Source organism: Melopsittacus undulatus, chromosome 8, assembly GCF_012275295.1.
Source record: "Melopsittacus undulatus isolate bMelUnd1 chromosome 8, bMelUnd1.mat.Z, whole genome shotgun sequence".
In the NCBI taxonomy this organism is placed as follows: domain Eukaryota; kingdom Metazoa; phylum Chordata; class Aves; order Psittaciformes; family Psittaculidae; genus Melopsittacus; species Melopsittacus undulatus.
The window spans coordinates 33,556,785-33,580,921 of record NC_047534.1 but is presented as its reverse complement, the minus strand read 5'-3'; the positions used below and the strand labels follow the sequence as shown (position 1 = coordinate 33,580,921).

General features: G+C 38.7%; 1 protein-coding gene across 3 annotated transcripts; it reads left to right on the top strand.

Moving 5' to 3' along the window:
• The first annotated feature begins 418 nt into the window (after positions 1-418).
• On the top strand, positions 419-23,879 carry SF3B1 (splicing factor 3b subunit 1). 3 transcript variants are annotated; one of them, XM_005145559.4, is made up of 25 exons: positions 480-507; positions 6,407-6,573; positions 7,895-7,996; positions 8,645-8,759; positions 10,600-10,679; positions 11,859-12,026; positions 12,169-12,403; positions 13,170-13,382; positions 13,798-13,919; positions 14,538-14,735; positions 14,826-14,927; positions 16,300-16,479; positions 16,907-16,993; positions 17,122-17,392; positions 17,648-17,793; positions 17,882-18,028; positions 18,169-18,294; positions 18,685-18,906; positions 19,153-19,335; positions 19,426-19,537; positions 19,653-19,773; positions 20,202-20,333; positions 21,115-21,387; positions 21,824-22,040; positions 23,250-23,879. In XM_005145559.4, the coding sequence occupies exons 1-25, from the start codon at positions 480-482 to the stop codon at positions 23,406-23,408; spliced, it is 3,906 nt and encodes a 1,301-aa protein (XP_005145616.1). In that variant the 3' UTR covers positions 23,409-23,879. The 3 variants fall into 3 exon arrangements, 2 of the variants coding, with proteins under 2 accessions (XP_005145616.1, XP_030901699.1); XM_031045839.2 differs by lacking the exons at positions 480-507; positions 6,407-6,573; positions 7,895-7,996; positions 8,645-8,759 and adding an exon at positions 9,005-10,282 and having other exon boundaries at positions 23,250-23,408; XR_004080111.1 differs by lacking the exons at positions 12,169-12,403; positions 13,170-13,382; positions 13,798-13,919; ... (14 more) ...; positions 21,824-22,040; positions 23,250-23,879 and adding an exon at positions 10,227-10,282 and having other exon boundaries at positions 419-507; positions 11,859-11,920.
• The last annotated feature ends 258 nt before the right edge of the window (positions 23,880-24,137 follow it).

The following is a 24,137-nucleotide window of genomic DNA, read 5'->3' as shown; positions in this document are numbered from 1 at the left end:
CGCTCTGTGACATGAGGCGGCCGCTCTTCCTGAGGCCAGCGCCGGGAGCAGAGCCAGCCGCCCCTTTCCGGCCGGCAGCCGAGGATGCGCCATCACCCTCCCCACTGTCAACCGTGCATCAGGCTGTAGAGACGCTTCTCAGCTTACCCTACCCAGCCCCTAGGGCATCACCTTGCCCATGACAACCCGGTACCAGCCGCCCCAGCGCCCGCCTCCGCTCCGCTCAGCCGCGCTGTCACTCGCTGCCCGAGTCGTCCATCAGGCGGTGGGCGGAGCTTGGAGCCCTGCCCGGGCGGCAGCCCTGTTGACAGAGTGGGGTCGGCTTGCCGCGCCACTGCGCTTGCGTATGGCGGTGGCGCCCAGCTGCACGCGGCGCGGCTCTGATCTGCGTTTGCGCACTAGGCGCTCGGCCTTCCCCCTTGTAGCGGAAGTGGTGGGGCCGCGCCAGTTCCGGCTCGGCGTTGTTCGCTGTGGACAAAATGGCGAAGATCGCCAAGACCCACGAAGGTAAAGAGCCTGAAAATCACCCGCAGCGGCGCGCCTCGCGGTTGTGCTTTCGGCTGTGGTCTTTTGATTGTGTTTCTCCGCAGTTCTATGCGCCACCAGGCTCGGCTCCTCGGGCAGGACCGGGTGTGCTCTTCCAGCGGCGGTCGGGCAGGGCCTGTTTGTAATGGCGTCTGCGCCTGTGTCAGCGCCATGCCCAAGCTGCTGCCTGGCGCTCGGGGCTGAGGGGGTGGGGCTGCGGGGCCCGGCGGGGGGAGCCTGATTCAAGGGGGGCTCTCGCTGTGCATGCGTGGGGGGCTGTGGCGGTGCTGCCAGGCTCCCAAGGGAGAGCTGTGAGCGCGACAGTGTCCGCTAGCTCCGCGGGGCTGACGGGTTCTACCGGCACGGAGCGAGCCAGAGCAGCGCTTCCAGTCGAGACCGCCTGCGGGACGCTCTTCGCCTCCCCTCGGGCTGCTGCGCCGTGCGCGCTTCCCCGCGGCCCCGACCCCGGCCCATTCCAGGCGCTCACGTCGCACCTTCGGTAGGCGCTTGGAAAAGTCTCGCATGGTAAATGTCAATAACACACATCTGTTCTCTTGACCGAGACCTTTAGCCTGCCTCTGCAGTAAACAGGAGGCAGGGAAGGGTGAGCCGGTGTGACCCGCTGAACGCCGGCATAACCCGAGCTATTACGGGATGCTTGAGAAAATGGCCCTAAGGGGGAAAAACTAGCGTGATGTCTTAAGCACTTCAGCTGCCAGTTTAGCATGCAGGCTTTTGCCGGCTGGGGCTTTACGTAGGAGAACTGTGTCTGAGCAGTTTAGTGAGTGAGGGCTTTCATAGGCAGTGTATTATTCTCGGAGGTGCTATGTGGCCGCGTTCGCTACTGCTTCCAGCTCCTCGGTGTGAATCAAAGCTTTCTTGGGCAGCGTCTGTGCCTTGCTCTGCTCTTAAATTTTTTCAGGCAAGGGAGTATAATTTTCAGAATCCTACTGCGTCTGTGTTTTTCTTTTGGGTTTTTAGTCCTATTTTTGTGTATAATAGGTGAGCCACTGTACCTTTTGTTAATTTGCGTCCATAATTCACTAATCAAAACCTACCCTGGACTGTGGTTGTATACTGTGAGGTAGGCAGAGCACCCGGGTATGCATTGCTTTTGGGGGAGGGTGGTAAGTTTTGCAATGCAAAAACTTTCAAATGGAGCAGTATCATCTCCCATTGACATGAGGTTAATGTAGTCTTCAGCACTGCAGACATAATTTGGGTTTATGGATGAGAAAAGGGTTAAACGGTTGTCCTCGCTTTTTTAATTTAAATTTAATTTTAATTTTAGTTTTTACTATTCTCGAACTTTTTTAGAATTACGGAAATTGTCTTTTGTTTATATGCTGTGACATAAGGCTTGTGTGAGCTAGTACTACCCATCACAGTGCTGTCATTACCTAAAGAGCTTTTAATAACAGAACACAGTTGTTGGGAGTTTGTTGTTTTAACTGAAATTTGCTATTTATTGAAGCAGATAGTGGTGCTCTAACTTTAATGAAAATATTGGCACACTTCCAGTTGCATATGTTTTTATCAGTGTTGTATCAGAGCAGGGTTTAAGGTGGTGGTGTAGGTAGTTGAATAAATAATTTTGTATAACTGGATATGATCATGTAATGCTCTTGTCTTTCCCAACATGGAGGTATTATCTGGACTGCCTGATGGTTTTTCTTCTGAGTTCTGTCTTTCTTTTTTGTGTCTGGCTAGCTCTCCAAAATGAGTTGTTTGTTACTAAATTGTCTTAGATTTTTCACATCTTTGCACTGTTTGCTAAATACCTATTGATGTCTCATAGACACAACTTGAAAGAAGTCTCAGAGTGGTTTAGTTACATAGTTTAAGGGAGAAATCTTTGTTTTAAGCTGCAAGTAAAGTTTAGAATGGCAATTTATAAGGCCTCAATAAATGCTTGAGTTTTGAATGCTATCAAAGGTAGGTTTTAATTGCAACCTTTTTTTTTACTGCTTAAAAAAGACCAAAGAGATCTCCATTTATGATGGAGACCTAACGTTTATGAGAGTGCTAAGTAACTAGAAATGAAGCTGCACAGGGCAAGCTAAATGTGCAAAAGTATGATAAGGCATGAAAACATAGAACTATTTACAGTGTAAAGTACTGCTGCAGTACAGGGTCTGCTGAATAATGTCTTAACACTCCAGAGGCTGCAAGTAAAGCTACATGTATGGTAATGGAGTATATATTTCTAAAGACTGTTGTAATCTGTCTTTGAGCTAGATTTTCAGTTACTTTAAATATGGTAACTGTAATATTGTTCAACATTTGTGGTATATTTCAAATTAACTGTGCATGCTAAAGTTACCTTTCTTGAAATACCAAAATGTATTACGATAAAACACAGAAAAGGGAATAAGCAGATGGATATTATCCCCTCGTGTCTTAAAAAATCTCACTCCCCTTAATGTTTGTCTTTAAACTTTCTGCTTATGTCCTTGTTGACTAAATCAAAGTAAGTCAAAGGAGTACTTTGCTTTACACAGTGTATTTTTAAGCTTTGTGATTACTCATCCTTAATTTGGTTTGTATTTAAGTGCTTTGTTAAATAGGGTGTGAACTTTTTCAAGAGAGTACCAGTTATATCAAGGAAGGTAAACGCATCTTTAATGCCCTTGTGGTCTTTTATGGCTAAATATCTGTTGTTTTTCTAAACTGCCAGTCAGTTAACCTGGTTAAAGGGCTTTGTGGTACACCAGATGGGTGTTCTCCTCAGAGTGCTTCCTTTAAACTATCACTTAATGACTGTGTTGAAAACTTTGGTGGCTGTAAGTGGGGATTTATTAACCTTATAGACCCTCTGCAGACTTTCTTTTATGGTATAGATAACCTAGCAGGTCTTGGTGTCAGAAAATGAGAATGCTCCGTAGTCTGCGAACCAGCTATATAGTCATTGAAATTTAAAGAAGACCAATAATACATGATATCTGTACCCTTTAGAGTAAATACAGCTGTTTAAAAAATGAAATAACAAGACCTTAGTATGTAAAGTGTTGGTAAGAGCTATTAATAGGAAAAAAATTTTGTATTAACACTCTTGCTGCAGAAATTCCACAGTTGTTTTGATAGACTGTTGATGGTGGTAGTGGTGGGAGCACATGCACAAGCAATTTCCATGGCCCACCCTGCATGGCAGGTTGCTTCATGGTGCTTGATTTAGCAGAGCTACATGGTTAGATTTGTTCAGCAGACAGATGATGGTGATCTTGCATTGTAGGCAAGATCTGTAGGCTTTTTTGGGGGTGGAAGTTGGTGATAGCTATGGATGTGCAATCAGGACATAATATGCCACTAAAGAGGCAGTGTGTTGTTCTGGTAGCTGCTTTTTAGAAAGAAACAATGTCATTGTGCTCTAAAATCACTACTGTGATAGCAATATTGTCCTTGGTAGCAACTGAAGCTTCGAGTATTCCCTTTCACCCCAGTGCTGCATTGCACCAGGCTGCAGAAGGAATCAGGAACTTGATCTGCTCTTTGGAAGAAACAGAAATAAGTAAAATACTTTAAGGTATTTAATTTTCATGAAGTCATCCTGTGGTGTGCTTCTGGAACTGATACAACTCAAATACTTTTCTCACAGGTCTTTTTTTGTGAGAACTGGTAAACAGGATACAAACTGGTATGCCTCTGAAGATCATCAGAGACTCGTGTGGGTAGGACAGGGATCCCGAATTCAGCAGTAGTTTCTCTCTGCTGCTTCTCCAGAAAGTAACTAACATGTTGGGAAAGAGTGTGTCTCAAGTTTTGGACTCACTGGAATCTCTTGGGTTGTGCAGGATTTTAAGGGAAGCTGAATGTCCCTGGGGGCAGGATTTAGCAGGTGATAATGGCCAGCTGTATAAGGCTTTTGTTAGGTTTCAGTTTCTCAGGAATTCAAGGGCAGATACCATGAGTTTCTGTAATGCTGAGGTGACTGTCCAAGTTACCCTGTTCTAGATACTTGTAAAATCTTGATGGGAGCCATTTACTGGCTGGAGCAAATTCTTCTTATCATCTACTATGATGTATCTTCTGTGCATGGGACTGTTGCCGAGTTTAGAAACACAGAATCATAGAATGGTTTGGGTTGGAAGGGATCTTGAAGATCATCCAGTTCCAACCTCCCTGCCATGGGCAGGGTCACCTTCCACTAGACCATGCTGCTCAAAGCCCCATCCAGCCTGGCCTTGAACACTGCCAGGGATGGGGTGGCCACAGTTTCTCTGGGCACCCTGTGCCAGTGTCTCACCACCCTCACAAGGAAGAATTTCTTCCTCATATTTAATCTAAATCTACCTTATTTCAGTTTAAAGCCATTCCCCCTTGTCTTATCACACATGCCCCTGTAAAAGGTTCCTTTGCCATTTTTTTCTTTCTTTCCCTACTAGACAACTGCAGGAATTGCACATTTGCTGTCAGGTTTTCTGTACTTAGAGTGAACTTGGTGTTTTTAATTGCCAGTCCTGCAGGCTGGACACGAACACTTAATCTGTTATTCTTACTCATAGCTATGTAGCAAAGATTTGTCAGGCAAAACTACTGCTCAGTTACCTTAATAGAAAAAATGCCTTTCTGCAGGAGGTATAATATGGCTTACAGTGGTGGTGTTATTGTTGTTATTATTTAATTATTGTGTTCATTTAAGAGAAGAACCCAGCCTTGACTTTAAGTCTTGAGGTTTACAGGGCTGACAGTTTAAACTTTTAACCTAAGCAGTTCTGATTTGCATTCCTGCAAGCATCTAAAACCAAAACACAGCCCCACAGTTGAGCAACCTAAACCTCTTTCCCCCAGACCCCCCCACCCCCATTTTTTTTTAAGTATCCTGATCTTTCTGACAGATTTGTTAGCCTATGTTGTGGTACGTCGTGTTTTGCAAGATACCTTGCTGGGAAACCAGTGTGAAATGTATTCATTTTACAAAACGAGAAATAAGCAGCAGTAGTAAAAATACAGTGAATAATCAAGAGTTAAGATTATTTGTAACTAGAGTTTCCTGTAGCTTTTGTATATTGGCAAATACCAGGTTAATGTAGCAGCAATACCCCTTCAGATGGGAAGAGTGAATTACCGAATCAATGAGGTTGGAAGGGAATTTTGAGCTTCCGTATAATCCCACCCTCCTCACGCATGACCCTTGGTATTCCTTCAGCCATGAAATGCAATTCTTAGGTATTTTTTTTCCCCATGAAAAGAATTGTTTGATCTCCTGAAATTCATATTATGTGGATAATTGTCTTTACATGTCTATTGAATCAAATAGAATTCAGATGGAAACAGTAATATTTATAAAGTTATTGCCAATTCATGCTTAGGTCTTTTGAACAGCTTTGTTTAAGTCAGCAAAACAGGTTTGTGAATCTGTTGAAAGGCTTTTATAAGGACAGAATTGCATTTGTTGAGGAAGTGTTGTGTTAGTATAGTGTTGAGAAATATTAAATGCCCAATTCCTGTCGGTGTTCAAGGCCAGGTTGGACAGAGACTTAGGCAACATGGTCTAGTGTGAGGGGTCCCTCAGAGGGGCTAGAACTAGAAGATCTTAATGGCCTTTCCAACCCTAACTATTCTATGATCCTGTGATTACTATGGTGTAAATTACCTTCTCTGCTATCTCTGTTGGAAGATGAGATATATTAACAGTGGGTTCGAACGGTTTGCCTTAGGCCATACAATTGAAGTACTCTGTGCTAGATAATATTATAATTTAAGGAAAAGCTGTTTATAAGATTTCATAGTTTTATATGTCAAACTTGTTTGTTTATTTAGAGATAATATTTAAAATTGGATAAAAAACTCGGTTTGCTGTGCCTGGTAACGTATTGAGTTTTGTATACATGTAAGTATAAAAAGACTTCTTAATTCTTCTTTTTTTCTGCTTTTATGCTAGATATTGAAGCACAGATTCGAGAGATTCAAGGAAAAAAGCCTGCTCTTGATGAAGCACAAGGAGTAGGCCTTGATTCCACAGGATATTATGACCAAGAAATTTATGGTGGCAGTGACAGCAGGTTTGCTGGATACGTCACTTCTATTGCAGCAACTGAATTGGAAGATGTAAGTGATCTTATTTATTATTTTGGTTAGGACTTTTTTTAAAGTATTTTGGAGTTAATTTTGAGTAATTTTTAATGACAGTTGCTGAAGTCAAAGTCATACTGGACCAGATATTTCTTACAAGTTAAGTGTGGCTTTTACTTCATGAATTGTGCTTTGAAAGTCATATAGGCCCAAGGAGAAGGGAAAAAGTGGTGGCCCGGTGGTTAATCAGAGTTAGCCTTGGCTGGAATAATTAACTTTGTTCTGTTGTTGCTGCCAAGATGAAAAATGATGGGGGGGGGTAATATCTGATACTACTTGTGCCAGCAAGCTTAAGTGACCCTGTTAAGGTTTGTATTGCTACTTCATTTCAAATTTCAGAGCAGTTTTTTAGAATTGGCTCTTTCACCCTATTGTGTTCTCAGTGTATATCCTGCTTGTAAGATTACTTTATGTTAATTTCTAATGTTAAATGTTTGGCAACATTTTCATTTGCAGGAGCAGATACTACAGTTGTAACCATAAATACATCAGCACCTGCATGTTTCACTGAGTGAATTAAATTTTTCAAAAGAAGATTGTTATATCCAGTTTAGTACTAGCTGATGTATTTATTTAGTGATGTACTTACTTAGTTTCTTACTGTGTGTCAGTAAAAAAATTAACTCTATCCCAGCTGAAACCAAGATGGTCATCTTTAGGATTCTAAGAATTTGTTAAACTTCCAATTACAGGCTCTCACTGAAATAATTTCATGGGTTAAAGAGCAGGTTTTCTTGCTGAAAATTATTGCACAGAAGCTGGCTACTAAAAAGAGAACACAGCAAAAGCATCTTGCACATTCTGAGTTCTTGTTATTGCCATTGTGATTGAGAAGGTATAACTAAACTAACACAAATGTAATTGTGAATTTTTCACTGTTTCTGAATATTTTTAATGGTTTTAATCACTCAAGGTTTGTTCTATATCTAGCTGGGTTTCAAGAAAAATGGATTTGAATTTCTCTGCACCAGTTTTTGCATGCAACCTAGGGAAGTATATAAAAAGTTTGAATATGAAATGCGGACTTCTTGTACAACTAATGTAGACAGCATACTTGATTAAATGTAGAATATTGCAGAATACTTGAGCTTTGCAGAGAAGAAGTTCTCTTTTTGGTGATGTGGCTAGGTTTATCTGATCAGTTTGGGATTAATAAAGCAAGCTGTATGAAAAAGCTTTGGAATTAACTATTCTAGTTGTCTGTTTTCATATTTTCTTTGACCACAGGATGTTAATTTGTTATTTTATCTAAATATAATATCAACATGACCCATTTGCCATGTCTTTATACTGACAGGATGATGATGACTACCCTTCTACAAGTTTGCTTGGCCAGAAGAAGCCAGGGTACCATGCTCCAGTGGCATTGCTTAATGACATACCACAGTCTACTGAACAGGTACATATCTTAATTGAAGGCACAATAAAACACTGTTGTAGGTATTAGGGGAAAGAAGTGTTAAAGTTTTTTGAGACCAGGTCTTGTCTCCTGGAAAAACAAGATGTGTGTAAAGGGCTTTGGTATTTTAATTTTGCTCTAAGCTTGTCATGGCTTTAGTTGAGAATTCCACAGCATGATAGAAGTTAGCACTTTTGCATGGAAAGGCAGCGTGGGCACTTACACTAAACTATTTTTAATAGGTCAGATATTTCAAAAATGAAAACAACTTGTACTATATACGTCTATTTTTGTAAAGAAAATGTAATCACTTAGGTTTTCTATTCCTGGAGTATTTTTCTGTGAAATTTAAAAGCATATGAAGTAGCATTAAGTTCCCCTGCAAAAAGCGGGGGAAGGGTTGACAGTATGCAATGCTTTTGTAACAAGTGAATAAACGTGTTAAAATAGCAAACAGAAATTACTTCATAAGATTTTCTGTGTTGGAAAAGTTCCAGGTACAGAAGTTAACATTTTTATTAGCACACACTTCCTGCATAGTTGAGATTAAAAATAAAGTTGGCCTGTTTATTAATGCTGAACATGAATACAGGGTTATGGTCATATTCTGCATAAATATGTGACTAACAAGCTTTGTTTGGTTTTCAGTATGATCCTTTTGCAGAGCACCGTCCTCAAAAGATTGCAGATCGTGAAGATGAGTACAAAAAGCACAGGCGGATGATGATAATTTCTCCTGAGCGTCTTGATCCTTTTGCAGATGGTAATTTATTTTAACTTTTCTATACCCTTTATGGAATTTGTTGTCTTTAGCCCTTTGATTTCTGTTGGCATGCCTGTAAAGTTAGTTATGTTTTAAACATCCCCTTTTCATAGAGATTTGGTTGAAAACCTAGATGCCATATTCTTCATCTTTATAATACGAGTTTTCTTTCCAGGTAGAAGGACAAGAAAATAATGAGCCATTGCCATAGAAACACAAAGGGTTAAAGGTTTCTCTTTTCATTTTGTTTTGGGTTGTGCATTATACTTTGAACAACTTGTGTATTGAGTGCTCAGATTCTTTCAGTACCTTGAAAGTTTTCATTCCGAGTCAGAGATATACAGGGTTAATGGTTTTGAAATGCTAGTTCTCAAAAGAGAGCACCTAATTCTTACCATCCTATGTAATCTTAGGTGGTATAACTAAAAGAAACAAAAGCATATATAAGACTTTGATACTATTAATAGTTCAAGTCTATTCTGATAATTTTAGAGGTCAGGAAAAGGGGTATTAGTGGGTCTTCAGGTGATTGAGTTTCACGTGTGGCAATGAGGTGCCTGTTGGCTTAAAAATCAGTAGCTATTTTGCAGGTTTTACAAATGAGAATTTCAGCCTGCATGAATTAATAGGGATATTAATTATTTTACTTGCTTAATTGTAATTGATATAAACATGTGTTGTCAGAATTCACAGGCCCATACTAACTGTCCTTAATTTCTTTCCTACAGCAGTACTGCTATATGCCAGTCCTGTCTGCATTCTTAAGGGTGCAGTTCAACACATCCTGTGTAGATTATGGTGAAAAAGTATTCCAAAGGAAAGTCCTATCAAAGCTAGTGTCAGAGTGACACAGCCAATTGGGCAATGTTCTTCAGCATAGAAATGTTTAAGAGTGTATTATTTTCCCTAAATCATAATGCTATACCACTTGTATAGCAAATTTGCACATTTTTCTTAAAGAAAAGTGTTTTTCTTGACAAGTCAAGTCTTAATTTTTGTAAAGTTGGGCTTCTTGTAAAATATTTAAAAGTTTACTTAACGCAAGATACACAGCATAAAACAACATAAGGTGTACAAAACCCATTACCTGTGAGTATCATTGTGGTGATATGTGTACTGTATTGCAGTCAGCTCCCAGTCACAATTGTCCCTTGAGAAGAGAAGAGGGGGAAAGTGTAATGAAGTATTTTTTATGGGTTTTTTGTTTTGGGTTTTGTTTGGGTGTTTGGTTTTTTTTTTTTCAATGAAGCCCTTTTACCATATGACACTAAAAGATCTGGGAGATGTGTCCAGATTTGTCAAACTTAGAAATGGGTCTTTATGCTAAAACATTTTAAACATTACTTAGGTATGCGATAGTTATTTGTAGTCAGATAACAACTAGGATTTAACAGCTTACACAAGGTAATGTTTTGAATATAAATATCTTTCCAAAGTGTTACTAATGGTAAAGAGATAATTTTCTAGGCTTCTATTCTGCTGCTTGAAGTCAGAACTGCTGATGGAGACAAAGGCACGAAAGTGTACGTATTCCGGATTAGCAACCCAGGAACCCATCACTTCTGAAGACTCTTAAACTGTGTTGTCATTTTACCATTTATATCGGCTTTAAAATATTTGTTTGAAACTGCAGTAGTTATGTTTGTGTTCAAACAGGTTAAATTGATCAGCAAACTGAATAAACGTAAGATACATGTAATTTAAAAAATTTTCAATCAAAAAGTAAAATTTAATGATCATGGAATAATATAATACTAGAGCAGGACAATAGAAAAAGCCAACAGTTTCTGCTTATCCTTTACTCATTGTTCTCCATTCCTGTTGCTGTTCTCTTCCGCAGGAGGGAAGACACCAGATCCTAAAATGAATGCCAGAACATACATGGATGTTATGCGTGAACAGCATTTAACAAAAGAAGAGGTGTGTGGAGAGGGAAGGGTTTTCCACTTGAAATTTGTTTCATTTTACAGCCTTTAAAAGCATGTTAAGAAAGTGGGAACAGAAATTCTGTTAACTTTTTGCCTTGACACGGAAGTCCTTTTCTTTGTAAAATCTTGTTCTTCACATGTTGGAAGTCAGTAGAATTTGACGATGGAACATCTGTTCTATATAATATTTAAGCAACAGAGAGAGAAATTATCTCAATATAATATATTTTTTTATCTCAATATATATGTTTTTTTTATAGCACTTGGACTTTTTGTTGTTTATTTCTTTTCTGTGAAAAACAGTGATTATGGGGTATTCCATCTGTTTTGAGGCCTTTGTAAAGGGAAACCAGGAAGGTCTTGAAAGGCTTTTGTTGCAGCACTTAAAACAGATGTTGCTGTACTAAGAACTGGTGTAAGGTCAACATTTGGTTTTAAATACTAAAAAAGTGGTAGTAAAAGTACATGCTTTATTCATGGCAATTAAAATTAATATGTAAGAAGGTATTGGTAATATAATCAAATTTCTTGTGTAATACCTGCAGTGCCATATTATTAATTGGAGCAAGATCTTGTAGTTCAGTGACCTCTGTAGAATTACATTAATTTACCTTGACTTACCCTAATGGAGGAATTACTTTATAATTCTGACAGTCTTAACTGCTTATGGTTAACTTATCCCCGCTGATAAGTGAAAACCAGTCTGGGCTAGTGCTGTTTTAATGATGTCATCTTAGAATTTTAAATAAGAAATTTAGTACTTCTTGATGTTACAGGATATAAGTCACATGAACACATTTTCTGACTTATCCACCTTTAATTGACTGAAGTGGAACTTGCTGGAAACAGATGTGTAATGATTTTAAGGCATACATGTAGGTGACAGAAACTGATAGCACTCAGAATTCTCCATGCAGTTGCTTTTGCTGTAATAATGGCTTTTATAAGAAATCAATTTTAAAACAGCCCTTCCCAACGCATAGGTGCTCTGTCAGTGTAGAGGAATTTGAAACAGGAGTGACCTTGAAATTAAAACAGCAGGTAGCTGCATGTTAGTTGAGCAAAACCTCAAAAGTAGCATAAAATATATGATAAGCTGAAAAATCTCTTTTAAAGATATAATTCTCAAGAAGTCTGTTTCTCATGTTTGTCTTTCTGTGCCCTTGAATAGCGAGAAATTAGACAACAGCTAGCTGAAAAAGCTAAAGCTGGAGAGCTTAAAGTCGTCAATGGAGCTGCATCTCAGCCACCTTCAAAACGCAAACGGCGTTGGGATCAGACAGCTGATCAGACTCCTGGTGCTACACCCAAAAAGTTATCCAGTTGGGATCAAGCAGAGGTAATAATCCTAGTGTTCTTATCTACAGAAGACATTAATGTTTCTTGAGTTTCAGAAGTTTGTTATTCTACTGAAAAAGAGTAATTTGCAATCTTTTACTGTATAGTATAAGAGATAATACTTCCGGTTTTGTCTTGTGTAGACTCCTGGACATACACCGTCTCTGCGATGGGATGAAACTCCAGGCCGTGCAAAGGGTAGTGAAACTCCCGGTGCCACTCCAGGCTCAAAAATATGGGATCCGACTCCCAGCCATACACCAGCAGGAGCTGCAACACCCGGTCGGGACACACCTGGTCATGCAACACCGGGCCATGGAGGGGCCACTTCCAGTGCACGTAAAAACCGATGGGATGAAACGCCTAAAACAGAAAGAGGTATTTATGGCAAACTGGAAAGCACATAATAAAATTTGAACAGATAACTGAATAGGGTTTTGTTTTACCTTAAGTAAACACTAGATTCAGAACTCGGGCAAGAAGTGTAATTGCATTCTGACATCTAGTGGTTGATGTTAAATGGTGTTTTTGTCCAAGTTTGCAGCATTGAATTGTGCCCGTTCGCTAATTCACATCTGTGAAAGAACCTCAGTTCCAAAACGGATTCAAAGTTCTGTGGTATACCTAATGCATGTTGCATGTTAGGATTTTAATGTGTAGAGGAGCTCACATTAAGTAGGTGTTTGTGAGTTTCTGAACTGTTTAGTGTTTTTTGAAGAGGTTAGCATTAAAACAAGTTTAGGAGTGTTTTCTTACCTGCTTAATTTGAATTAGGCTCGTGTGTTAGAGAACATTGAAACACCATTGTCCCTTATTACTTTTAACAAGGGAGTATGTGGAGTATTTTGTCTAATTTCTAGAATATCTGAGTTCTTTTGTAACTTTTAGGATTTTATCCTTTTATGCTAAGATCCAGAAAGAAGATTTTATGCTCTTTTCATAAAATTGAGTTCTCTGTTGGGTATTTTTTGTGTAATGCCTTTGACTTTTCCATGTCCACCAAGGCAGGCTTTACTTTTTGTCTAGTATATCGATTTACGTGGTTCTTGTTGATTGGTGTAGACAAGATGCTGAAAATGGATTTGGATGTTGATACTATACCATATGTTGTTAAGCTTTCTGCTAAAATTTTGTTTTTCCTTAGATACTCCGGGACATGGCAGTGGATGGGCTGAGACGCCTCGTACAGATAGAGGTGGTGATTCCATTGGTGAGACACCAACCCCAGGAGCAAGTAAAAGGAAGTCACGATGGGATGAAACACCCGCTAGCCAGATGGGTGGCAGCACTCCTGTTCTTACACCTGGAAAAACACCCATTGGTACCCCAGCTATGAACATGGCAACTCCTACACCAGGTAAGCCTGATCCGTTCCTTAAGGCTTCACTTTCTTTAGTGGAAATGAAGTCTTTACCTTTATATTGTATTTTGAAATATTTATATTGTATTTTGAAATAGAAATCTGTCTTGCATGTTCTCCTGCCTGTATGAAAGCAATCATTATATGCCCAGTTTACCATTTTAATACCCACAGCAACTCACTTTGAGAGGGGAATTAGGACTAAGGTTGTATGTCTGTTCAGGTTAGTTGGTACAAGATTGATAAAAGGCTCTCTGAAAGTTTGGTATCTTACTGGCTACAAATTTCAGGTGCTTTGGAAACTTGCTCAAGAGAGCACTGAAAAGTTAAGTAGACAAGGCATCTCCTTCTGCATACAAAAGAGTGTGGGTTTTTTTTATATTTTAAAGTATTTTCTTCTGTTTGAATATAGGTCATATCATGAGCATGACTCCTGAACAGCTGCAGGCTTGGCGTTGGGAAAGGGAAATTGATGAGAGAAACAGACCACTTTCTGATGAAGAATTGGATGCAATGTTTCCAGAAGGATATAAAGTAATTAATCTGAATTAAAATACAGCTGAACATGAGGGGGGGGTTTCTGCTGAGGGATATTGATTTATTTTTATTTAACCCAAGTTGTCCCAGAAGTAAAATGTTTCACATGAAGTGTTAATTATTGATTGTAGATGCTTATTGAATTTGACTACTGATTTGTTGTAAATCTATTAGAAAGGAAGAACTAAAGGTGATCTCAAAGGCCATTCTTCTTCTCAGTATTGGGAATGCCTTGTCAAGGGCAGAACTGAGCTCTGAGCAGACAGAAATACGAAGTCCAGATGCATAAAAACATAGAAGGGAGTCACACATTCGAATTAGCAAGTACACTGTGTTGATATAAAGTGCTTCTTTAATACTTTGTGAAGGGCCTTCAAAGTTTATTGCCCAAGCTTTCAGCAGTGGGGAGTGAGCTTTCTTCTGAAATACTGTCAGTACAGTAGAAACATGAATATAAACTATCACAGTGAATTTGTTTGCATTGCTGTGAACATGCAATCTACTATATGCACTCACACAAATCCCCAAACAAGTTAAAATAGTTTATTTTTTTTTTGTATTTGCAGCCTTCTTCTTTTTATATCTGTTGTGATAAATCTGTCCATTCTTCTGTAGGTTCTTCCCCCACCAGCTGGTTATGTACCTATTCGCACCCCAGCTCGGAAGCTTACAGCAACTCCAACACCTTTGGGTGGTATGACTGGATTCCACATGCAGACAGAAGACCGGACTATGAAGAGTGTTAATGACCAGCCATCTGGCAACCTTCCATTTCTGAAACCAGATGATATCCAGTACTTTGATAAACTGCTGGTAAATGAGATTTCACTCATACTGATTAGAGTTTCCTAATTTCTTTTGAATATGTAGCAAATCTTCATATTTGTCTGGAATTATCTGTAGGTTGATGTTGACGAATCAACTCTGAGTCCTGAAGAACAGAAGGAGAGAAAAATAATGAAACTGCTTCTGAAAATAAAGAATGGCACACCTCCCATGAGAAAGGTAAGATGTGTTATTAGATGCATTTATGTAACTTCATTTTTCCAAAATCTGCATTTGGTTTCAGATTTAGTTTCTGTTGTCCATGGGATTCTCTGTAAAATAATCTCCTGTGGTATTTGTTGTTGTGGCAACTGATCTGATTAACCCCAGATGGCAACTAAGCACTACACAGCTGCTTGCTTACTCCCCCACGGTGTGAGGTGGAAGAGAACCAGAAGGGTAGAAGTGAGAAAACTCATGGTTGAGATAAAAACAGTTTAATAATGGAAATAAAAAAATTTAATAAGAAAAACTGTAATGAAAAGACACCTCCCACACACACAAAAAAAAGAAAAAAAGCCAAACCCCCCTCACCATGAGACCTAAATAACAAACAGCCAATGTAAATAAAATCCAAGAAAGACAAGTGATGCAACTGAAAAACTGTTGCTCACCACCAATTCATTGATGCCCCGTCAGTTCCTTAGCAGTGGCCTCCAGCCAACTTTCCCCTAGTTTACATGCTGAGCATCGTGCTATAAAATATGGAACATTCCTTTGGTCAGTGAGGGTCAGCTGTCTTGGCTGTGGCCTTTCCCAACTCCTCACGCACCCCCAGCCTACATACAGGTGGGGGTGGGATGAGAAGCAGAAAAGGCCTTGGGTCTGTCTGAGTGCTCCTTATTAGTAACTAAACATCCCTGTTGTTATCAGCTCTGTTTTCAGCACAAATCCAAGATACAGCCCCATATCAGCTACTGTGAAGAAAATTAACTGTAACCTAGCCAAAACTAGTATGCCTGTTTAGTGCTTTCTTCCTCTTCTATATCTGTGTGGCATTTTGTTTGTCATTCAATGTAATTTAGTATGGCTACTCTTTGTACAGTAGTGTCAGTCACTAAATAGTATGTTGCTTATATAATTATTTTTCCTTTACAGCTATGAGAAACTAGGTTTATAGTGCTCATGCTTACAGGGCTTTGTGACTTCCTGCATTTTGTTTCTTACACTTCAGTTAGCAATGAAGCTCTTAGTTAAATTTCAGCCTTACACATCATGCAATATGTTAGCAGTCTTTTTTGCACAGTTCTCTTTACAGCAAGCTGCCTAGATGCCAGTGCTGTGTAAGCTGCGTTTCAGATAGAGCCATTCTTCAATATTAGATCAGAAGCATGCTTTTCCTGAGAATTGAGGAACTAGCATCAGGGTAGATCTCTCCACGCATTCAGTTTTTAGCAAATGAGCATAAAATTGTTTGGAGTCAAGTTTTGCAGTGGTAGGAGCAAGTATGTGGAAGCCTTTGGTTACATTTAACTGGGTTAATATCTAGTTGTTTTGTAATCGTTCAGTGTTGTTCCTTAGTTTAACAGATGGGCTCTTTGGTTTTGTTTAGGCTGCGTTGCGACAAATTACAGATAAAGCTCGGGAGTTTGGAGCAGGGCCGCTGTTTAATCAGATTCTGCCTCTGCTGATGTCCCCAACACTTGAAGATCAAGAGCGTCACTTGCTTGTCAAAGTCATCGACAGAATTCTTTACAAACTGGATGATTTGGTCCGACCATATGTACATAAGGTATTTTGCAGATAACTGTTTCAACTTTGATTTGCTTTTTCTGACCAGAGCTGGGAGAAGCGTGTATTTTATTTGCATAGCAGAAGAGGTTGATAACATGGTGTTTTAACATAATTTCCTATTTATTTTTAAGACAAATTTCAGTTCTTGTAGTGTGATCGAAGTGTGGGCTTAATAGTATTAAGACATGATGTGAAAACGATACATGCACACTTGGGGTGGAAAGGGGATCTTACCTGATCTGGGTAGTTCCTAGGCCAGGTCCTTTACAGACAAAGAGCTCTAAAAAAAACCATAGTAGATTTAAATTTTTTTGGGGTCATCATAAAGCTTTAAGCTTGGATCCTGTTTCATGTCATCTAGTAGGACTAGAAATACTACTGAAAGTATTAATGATAGGAAATACTAATTTGGTCATCTTTTTCAGATCCTTGTCGTCATTGAACCACTGCTTATTGATGAAGACTACTATGCTAGAGTGGAAGGCAGAGAAATCATTTCAAACTTGGCGAAGGTACAGTTCGATCCTTCATTAAGGCACCAAGTTAGCTTACGTATAGCTGCATGTTTATAGGTGTGACAGAAGAATTAACTATGTTGTTCATAAATCCAGTTAGTATGTTGTGTTTGTTTTTCTTTCAGGCAGCTGGTTTGGCAACAATGATCTCCACAATGCGACCTGATATTGATAATATGGATGAATATGTCAGAAATACAACAGCCCGAGCCTTTGCTGTCGTTGCCTCTGCTTTGGGCATTCCTTCTCTGTTACCATTCTTGAAAGCTGTCTGTAAAAGCAAGAAATCCTGGCAGGCTAGGCATACTGGCATCAAGATTGTACAGCAGATTGCTATTCTTATGGGTTGTGCTATCTTGCCTCATCTCAGGAGCTTGGTTGAAATTATTGAACATGGTAAGTTCTGCTGTCCCAGGCAGGATTTATCATTCACTTCATATTTGGAAAATTTTTCATACCCCAGTGGGCAGAGTGTAAATAAGGTCCTTCTGTATGTGTTCTTTCGACACTGAAAAATGGTTGGTCTGACTCAGAAAGAGGAATAGAGGTTTGGTTTTCCTTAGAATAAGTTAATCCCTTTTATACTTCCTCTGTTTTTGCTGTTTTGAACTTAAGTCACAAGAAGTGGTGCTATACACTGTTCTTTTGCAGGTTTGGTGGATGAACAGCAGAAAGTCCGCACAATCAGTGCTTTGGCTATCGCTGCTTTGGCTGAGGCAGCTACTCCCTATGGTATTGAGTCATTTGATTCTGTTCTGAAGCCTTTATGGAAGGGTATACGTCAACACAGAGGAAAGGTATATCTGAAGTACTTTCTTTAGTTTGAACTGAAATGGATGTAAATCTTCTGTAACTCATTAGAGACGTGTTTCTGCATTTAAATAGGGTTTGGCTGCTTTTCTGAAGGCTATTGGTTACCTGATTCCACTCATGGATGCTGAGTATGCAAACTATTATACCAGAGAAGTCATGCTAATCCTTATCAGAGAGTTCCAGTCTCCTGATGAAGAGATGAAAAAAATAGTGTTGAAGGTATGTGCAAATGATTGTTTAGCATTAATATTAAATATGTATGTTTTTCTTAACTGACAAAACCCAAACCAAGACAAAAAAACCACCCCATCCCCAAACCTACACAGAACTAAAATGTTTGTGTTTTTATTTCCTGATAGGTGGTAAAGCAGTGTTGTGGTACAGATGGTGTTGAAGCAAATTACATTAAAACAGAAATCTTGCCACCTTTTTTCAAGCACTTTTGGCAGCACAGAATGGCATTGGACAGAAGAAATTACAGACAGGTAGGTTGTTTTTCTTTAGTTGGAAATGATTTTCAGTAGAACAAAATTCACCCTAGAATGTTCATTCAGTCTAGCTGCTTAATTTAGTCTTGAATGTCCTGAAACTGAATTTCTTTGACTAATGATTTGGAAATTGCATAACTAGAAGATTCACAGGTTCTTAGGAGGCTATCAAGAGATTTTATGTTTATGAATATGAGTCAGTGTCAGTTGTAAGGTGCGGTAATTCACCCCAGTTGTTGAAGACATTAGTTGATTTAAAAACAGTTGTTTCTAGTTGGTTTAATATGCATGATGCTGTTTTCCCTCTTCAGATTAGGGAAATTTATTTTCAAGATGTAAAAAGTAGATTTTAACGATACTTGCTCACTTAATATCTGTGTATTTCAGTTGGTTGATACAACTGTGGAGCTGGCAAATAAAGTTGGAGCAGCAGAAATTATCTCCAGAATTGTGGATGATCTGAAAGATGAGGCTGAGCAGTACAGAAAAATGGTCATGGAAACAATTGAGAAGATCATGGGAAATCTGGGGGCAGCAGACATTGATCATAAGCTGGAAGAACAGCTTATTGATGGTATCTTGTATGCCTTCCAGGAACAGACCACAGAGGTATGACCAAGGGTATTTAGTATTTGGATCACTTTAATTGTAAGCTAGCTCACTGTTAGTTATACATGAATGTGTGCTTCCAAAGTAGACTTAGACTCCTTTTTTTGGATGTTAGTGCTCTAATCAGTGAAATCCAGGAACAAGCTTTGGAATGTTACAATTTAACAGTAAGTTTTGATTATATATTGTAATTAAAATGTAATGTTGCTGTTAGTCTGATTTTTCCTTTGTTGTTTTTACACTCAGGATTCTGTGATGCTGAATGGCTTCGGCACAGTGGTTAATGCTCTAGGCAAAAGAGTTAAACCCTATTTGCCACAAATCTGTGGTACAGTTTTGTGGCGTTTGAACAACAAGTCAGCTAAAGTTCGGCAGCAGGCTGCTGACCTCATCTCTCGTACTGCAGTTGTTATGAAGACTTGTCAGGAGGTACTGTGTTGACTTCTCCTACCAAATTTGCTGTATGTCGTAGTAATGAGAGGGAAAAACTAACTTCTAAATCTTTTCAATTGGTTGTAGGAGAAACTGATGGGACACTTGGGTGTTGTGTTGTATGAGTACCTGGGTGAGGAATATCCTGAAGTACTGGGCAGCATACTTGGAGCACTTAAAGCTATTGTGAATGTTATAGGTGGGTTTGTGTAGCGATAGCATGCCTGTTAACGCTACAGAAAGTAATGATAACGTTTTCAAGAGCAAAATCAAAAGGCATTATAAAACTAAATATGTCTCTTTGAATTCAATAGGTATGCACAAGATGACACCACCAATCAAAGATCTGTTGCCACGGCTTACACCTATTTTGAAGAACAGACATGAGAAAGTACAGGAGAATTGTATTGATCTTGTTGGGCGTATTGCAGACAGGTAAGCTGCCTGATAATAAAATACCTGACCCTCTGTGTGGGCAATTGTAGCAAAAGCTGAAGTTAATCATCAGGTTTGGTATGTGTGTTTTTATTGTCATATCTCTTGGAATTTCTTAAGTTAGGCGTAAAACTTAAGATGAAGTACTTAGCAGGCTGTCTGTAGAACATATTGTAATTATATTATTTTGCAAGCACTTTATAAGAAGTATGTTACCCCTTTATGCAAACTTAGAATGCATACAATGCTTTGAATCTTGAGTACACCATCAACGAGTGGAGGTCTAATGGTAACAGATACCTAAATATGGAAGTTGTTTATGGAGTGTCCCTCTATAGATAGCAAATAAATAGGTGCTGCAGCTTATGTGGCTTTATTTAAAATCCTCTGACATCACTGGAAAGATAATTCACTTTATTCTCTTTCAGAGGTGCAGAGTATGTTTCTGCAAGAGAATGGATGAGGATCTGCTTTGAACTGCTTGAGTTATTAAAAGCTCACAAGAAAGCTATCCGAAGAGCCACAGTGAACACTTTTGGTTATATTGCAAAAGCCATTGGGTAAGTTGGTTTAATGCTCACCCACTTGTACACACAGTTATGTAACATATTGATGATTGTGAATTTTCTGGTGAGAAAATATTGAACTTCTCTATATTTAGCGTGTTAAATGCATAGACTTGATTTTACTTGTTTTGTAGAAGGAGGAATCCCATCACCTATCCTTTGTTAACATAGGGTGCTGCACTTTTGATCTTAATTTGTGGGCTAGTGGGGCTAGAGACTAATTTTGTAGGAAGAGCTGTTTGTCTCATAAATTTCTGATACTGTGATACGCATTCAGACCCTCTCTGTATTCTTCCATAAACTCTGCTTTAAATACTTAATCTCTTTTCTTACTTTCCCCTTGATCAACACTTTCATTATTTTATTCTTAATTAAGTCACCAATTACTGACTTAATGTAGATGCAGCAAGCAACCAAGGAATGCTGTAACTGCATTTATCTGTACAGGACATGCCTCTCTCTGTGTATATGGTCTTACAGAAGTGTGTAATTACCTCTGAGATTAATGTAGTAGTTGGGAGGCTACTGCTACTCCAGAGCTTAAAAGAGGCAGAACAGAAAGCAGGAAAAAAACTAAGTGTAGAGAAAGTAAAAAATACTGATTATGAAAACAACATCATGCAGTTGCAAAAGCTGTTTTAGTTTCGTGGTTTATGTTGTTTACCAGTTATCTTAATGTTTTTAAGGGCTAAACCATGCTTTTCTGCCACTTGCTATTTGAAGCTCAACTAATTTTACCCAAATCTTCACTGAATGTTCATATTATCTCTTCCAGACCTCACGATGTATTGGCTACACTGCTAAATAACTTGAAAGTACAGGAAAGGCAGAACAGAGTATGTACTACAGTAGCAATTGCTATTGTAGCTGAAACATGCTCACCTTTCACAGTGCTGCCCGCCCTCATGAATGAGTACAGAGTTCCAGAACTGAATGTTCAGAATGGTGTATTAAAATCTCTTTCCTTCCTGTTTGAATACATTGGAGAGATGGGAAAAGATTACATTTATGCTGTGACACCATTGCTTGAAGATGCTTTAATGGATAGGTGAGTGCACTTATGTATGGTATAGATAGCTGTAGTCATGTGTTTTAACTATATGGCTGTGTCTTAATGATAGCAAATAGGCATATTGTCTTTGTTTGCCAAAGATCTTAAGTGACCAGCACAATTTGTATATACTCCTTTTTTTGTAATACTTAAGATTAAAATGATACAAGTATCTTTAAGTGAGTCAAGGCTTCTTACATTCAAACAGGTTTTGATAATTGCTATTGTTAGTGCTTCTGCTGTGGAATTAGAGGACAGTAATTTATCAGGAAACTCCATCTTTTTTATTTTTGCTGATTTTTATTATTCTGGTTCTTGCTGTCAGTAAATATGGGTTAAAACATGTATTAGTGCTTTCAAGAACAGTGTTATTGAAAAGAAATACTATGCTTATCCAGTCTTGTTGCTTAACAGACCCCTGTTCTCTTTGCAGGGATCTTGTACACAGGCAGACTGCCAGTGCTGTTGTGCAACATATGTCTCTTGGTGTTTATGGGTTCGGCTGTGAAGATTCTCTTAATCATTTGTTAAACTATGTATGGCCAAATGTGTTTGAAACCTCTCCTCACGTCATTCAGGCAGTTATGGGGGCTCTGGAGGGCCTCAGAGTTGCTATTGGTCCTTGCAGAATGTTGCAGTATTGTTTACAGGTATGTCCTCACGTATGCTGGGGTAGTAGATACAGCCAAAAAAGTCAACTGAAAGTGATTTCCAACAAGGGACGACAGTGTGGCTTTTCATCTTTTGAAAGTATTGTTTAAACATGGCATTCTGTACTAAAGACTTCAGTAATTTAAGTAGGCAGTACCCAGAGATTTTGGTATAGCAAGATAGTCAGTTACATTGAGGAACTTCCAGAGACGTAATAGATAACTTGTAATAGAAATTGGCTAAAATATCCTCTGTCTCACTTGTAAGATGGAAGTGTCTCACTAATTTTGAGGACTGGGTAATAAATAGTGCAGGTTGTTATGAGAACAAGTAAGAAGTGAGGTAAATGAATGAGAGGATAGGCTTAATATTAAATCACCGTTATTTGTTGTTAGCCAAGAAAAACAGCAAGGCATCTAAAGCTGTGTGAGAGTGCATTGGTCAGAATTTATACCATTACATCAACACTAGTCGGCTTCTGTAAATATGTATAGGGCAGTAAAATCTGAAGGTTCCTTCTCTGTGTTACTGTACATAAGAGTTCTTGCTGCATTGGCTGATTCTACACTTGCATAACAGTTAGGAAGCAAGGATGAGTGTCATGTTCATCAGCACAGAGAACATGTGACAGCATTTTATTAATTATTTGCAGATAAGGAATTTCACTGTGTGGGGTCTGAGGGGAGGCCTCATGTAAAGATACATCAGTAGGAAGGCAGAAGTCTCTTGCACAGTGTGTTTTTGCAAATACTACTTGTATATTCTTATTATACAGAGCTGTGTTTTCTGGAACTTTCACATTCTGCTTATTTTTTTTAGATTTAATAACATTTGTTTATGTATTCTTCTGTAGCTGTCCATGCAAACCACAATTAGCAAAACCAAAGATAAGACTCTGTTAGAACCAAATATACTGCAGTACATTTTAATTTTAAAAGGATACAAAGCTAGACCTGCATTCAGTGGAATTTCTCCCTGCAGAAAAAAAGAGAAGAAAATCTGTCTCTAAATAATTCTTTGTTACTGCTTGCTAGTTTAGATAGGCACAGAAATTGTGAATGATACATTTAGGGTACCTTCTGTGTTGTAAGTGGTGCTAGTTACTGTAATGGCTTTTTAAAATGCTTCTTGTCTAAAATGTGATAAAACTCAATAGCAGGATTTAGACCTTAAGATTTCAGTGAATTTTGTTGTGTTCTGTTTTCTAGGGTTTGTTTCACCCTGCCAGGAAAGTCAGAGACGTTTATTGGAAGATCTATAATTCGATCTACATAGGATCGCAGGATGCTCTGATAGCACATTATCCACGAATCTATAATGATGAAAAGAACACCTATATTCGTTATGAACTTGATTACATCTTATAATCTTCTTGTTCAGTTGTTTGTGTTTAAGGCACAGCTGTTCTTCAATTAAACGCTTCAGATTTGATGTAATATTTTAAAGTATTGGAGATCAGTCTAGAGCTGGTCAGAGGCAGACCTAGGGTTCCAGTAGCATGACTTTTTAAATATGTCCTTGTTTTTTGATGTTAAACAGTTAAAGCCAGTAGTGACCAAGAAAAAACCAAGTGATTACAATGTACTGGAGGGATTTCATTTTGGATTCATCTTTATGAAGATTTAGATTTCATTCCTTGTGTTTAAAGGGGAAGTTTATTTGAGAAATAAACATTTGTGTATAAAAAATAATTTGTGTGTGGTTTTTGAACAGAGGAACTTGTAAACCGAGTCCCTTTAGAATTAAGTATTTGTTCATGTAATAGGTGGCATCAAACATTTTAACCCTTTTTGTCATCCTCTAGCTTTTGAATAAATAAGAAAAACATACAAACTGTAGTTAATGTGTGTATCTTTGTAATGCAATAATGTAGCTGTGATCTGGCTGATGGCTGTAGTAGTGGCAGTTTATTGACATGGAAAAAGTAATGTTTAGTTGCCTCTTACTACTGCTTCATCTGCAGTACCCTGGTTGTGAGGCTGGATTAGCCTGTTTTCAGGAGTTAAACATCTTATTGTAAACCACATGTGTAAAATCAGTTGCATATTGATTATATTTAGCATGTATGGCTGTATAAAAAGCAGAGTAATATTTAT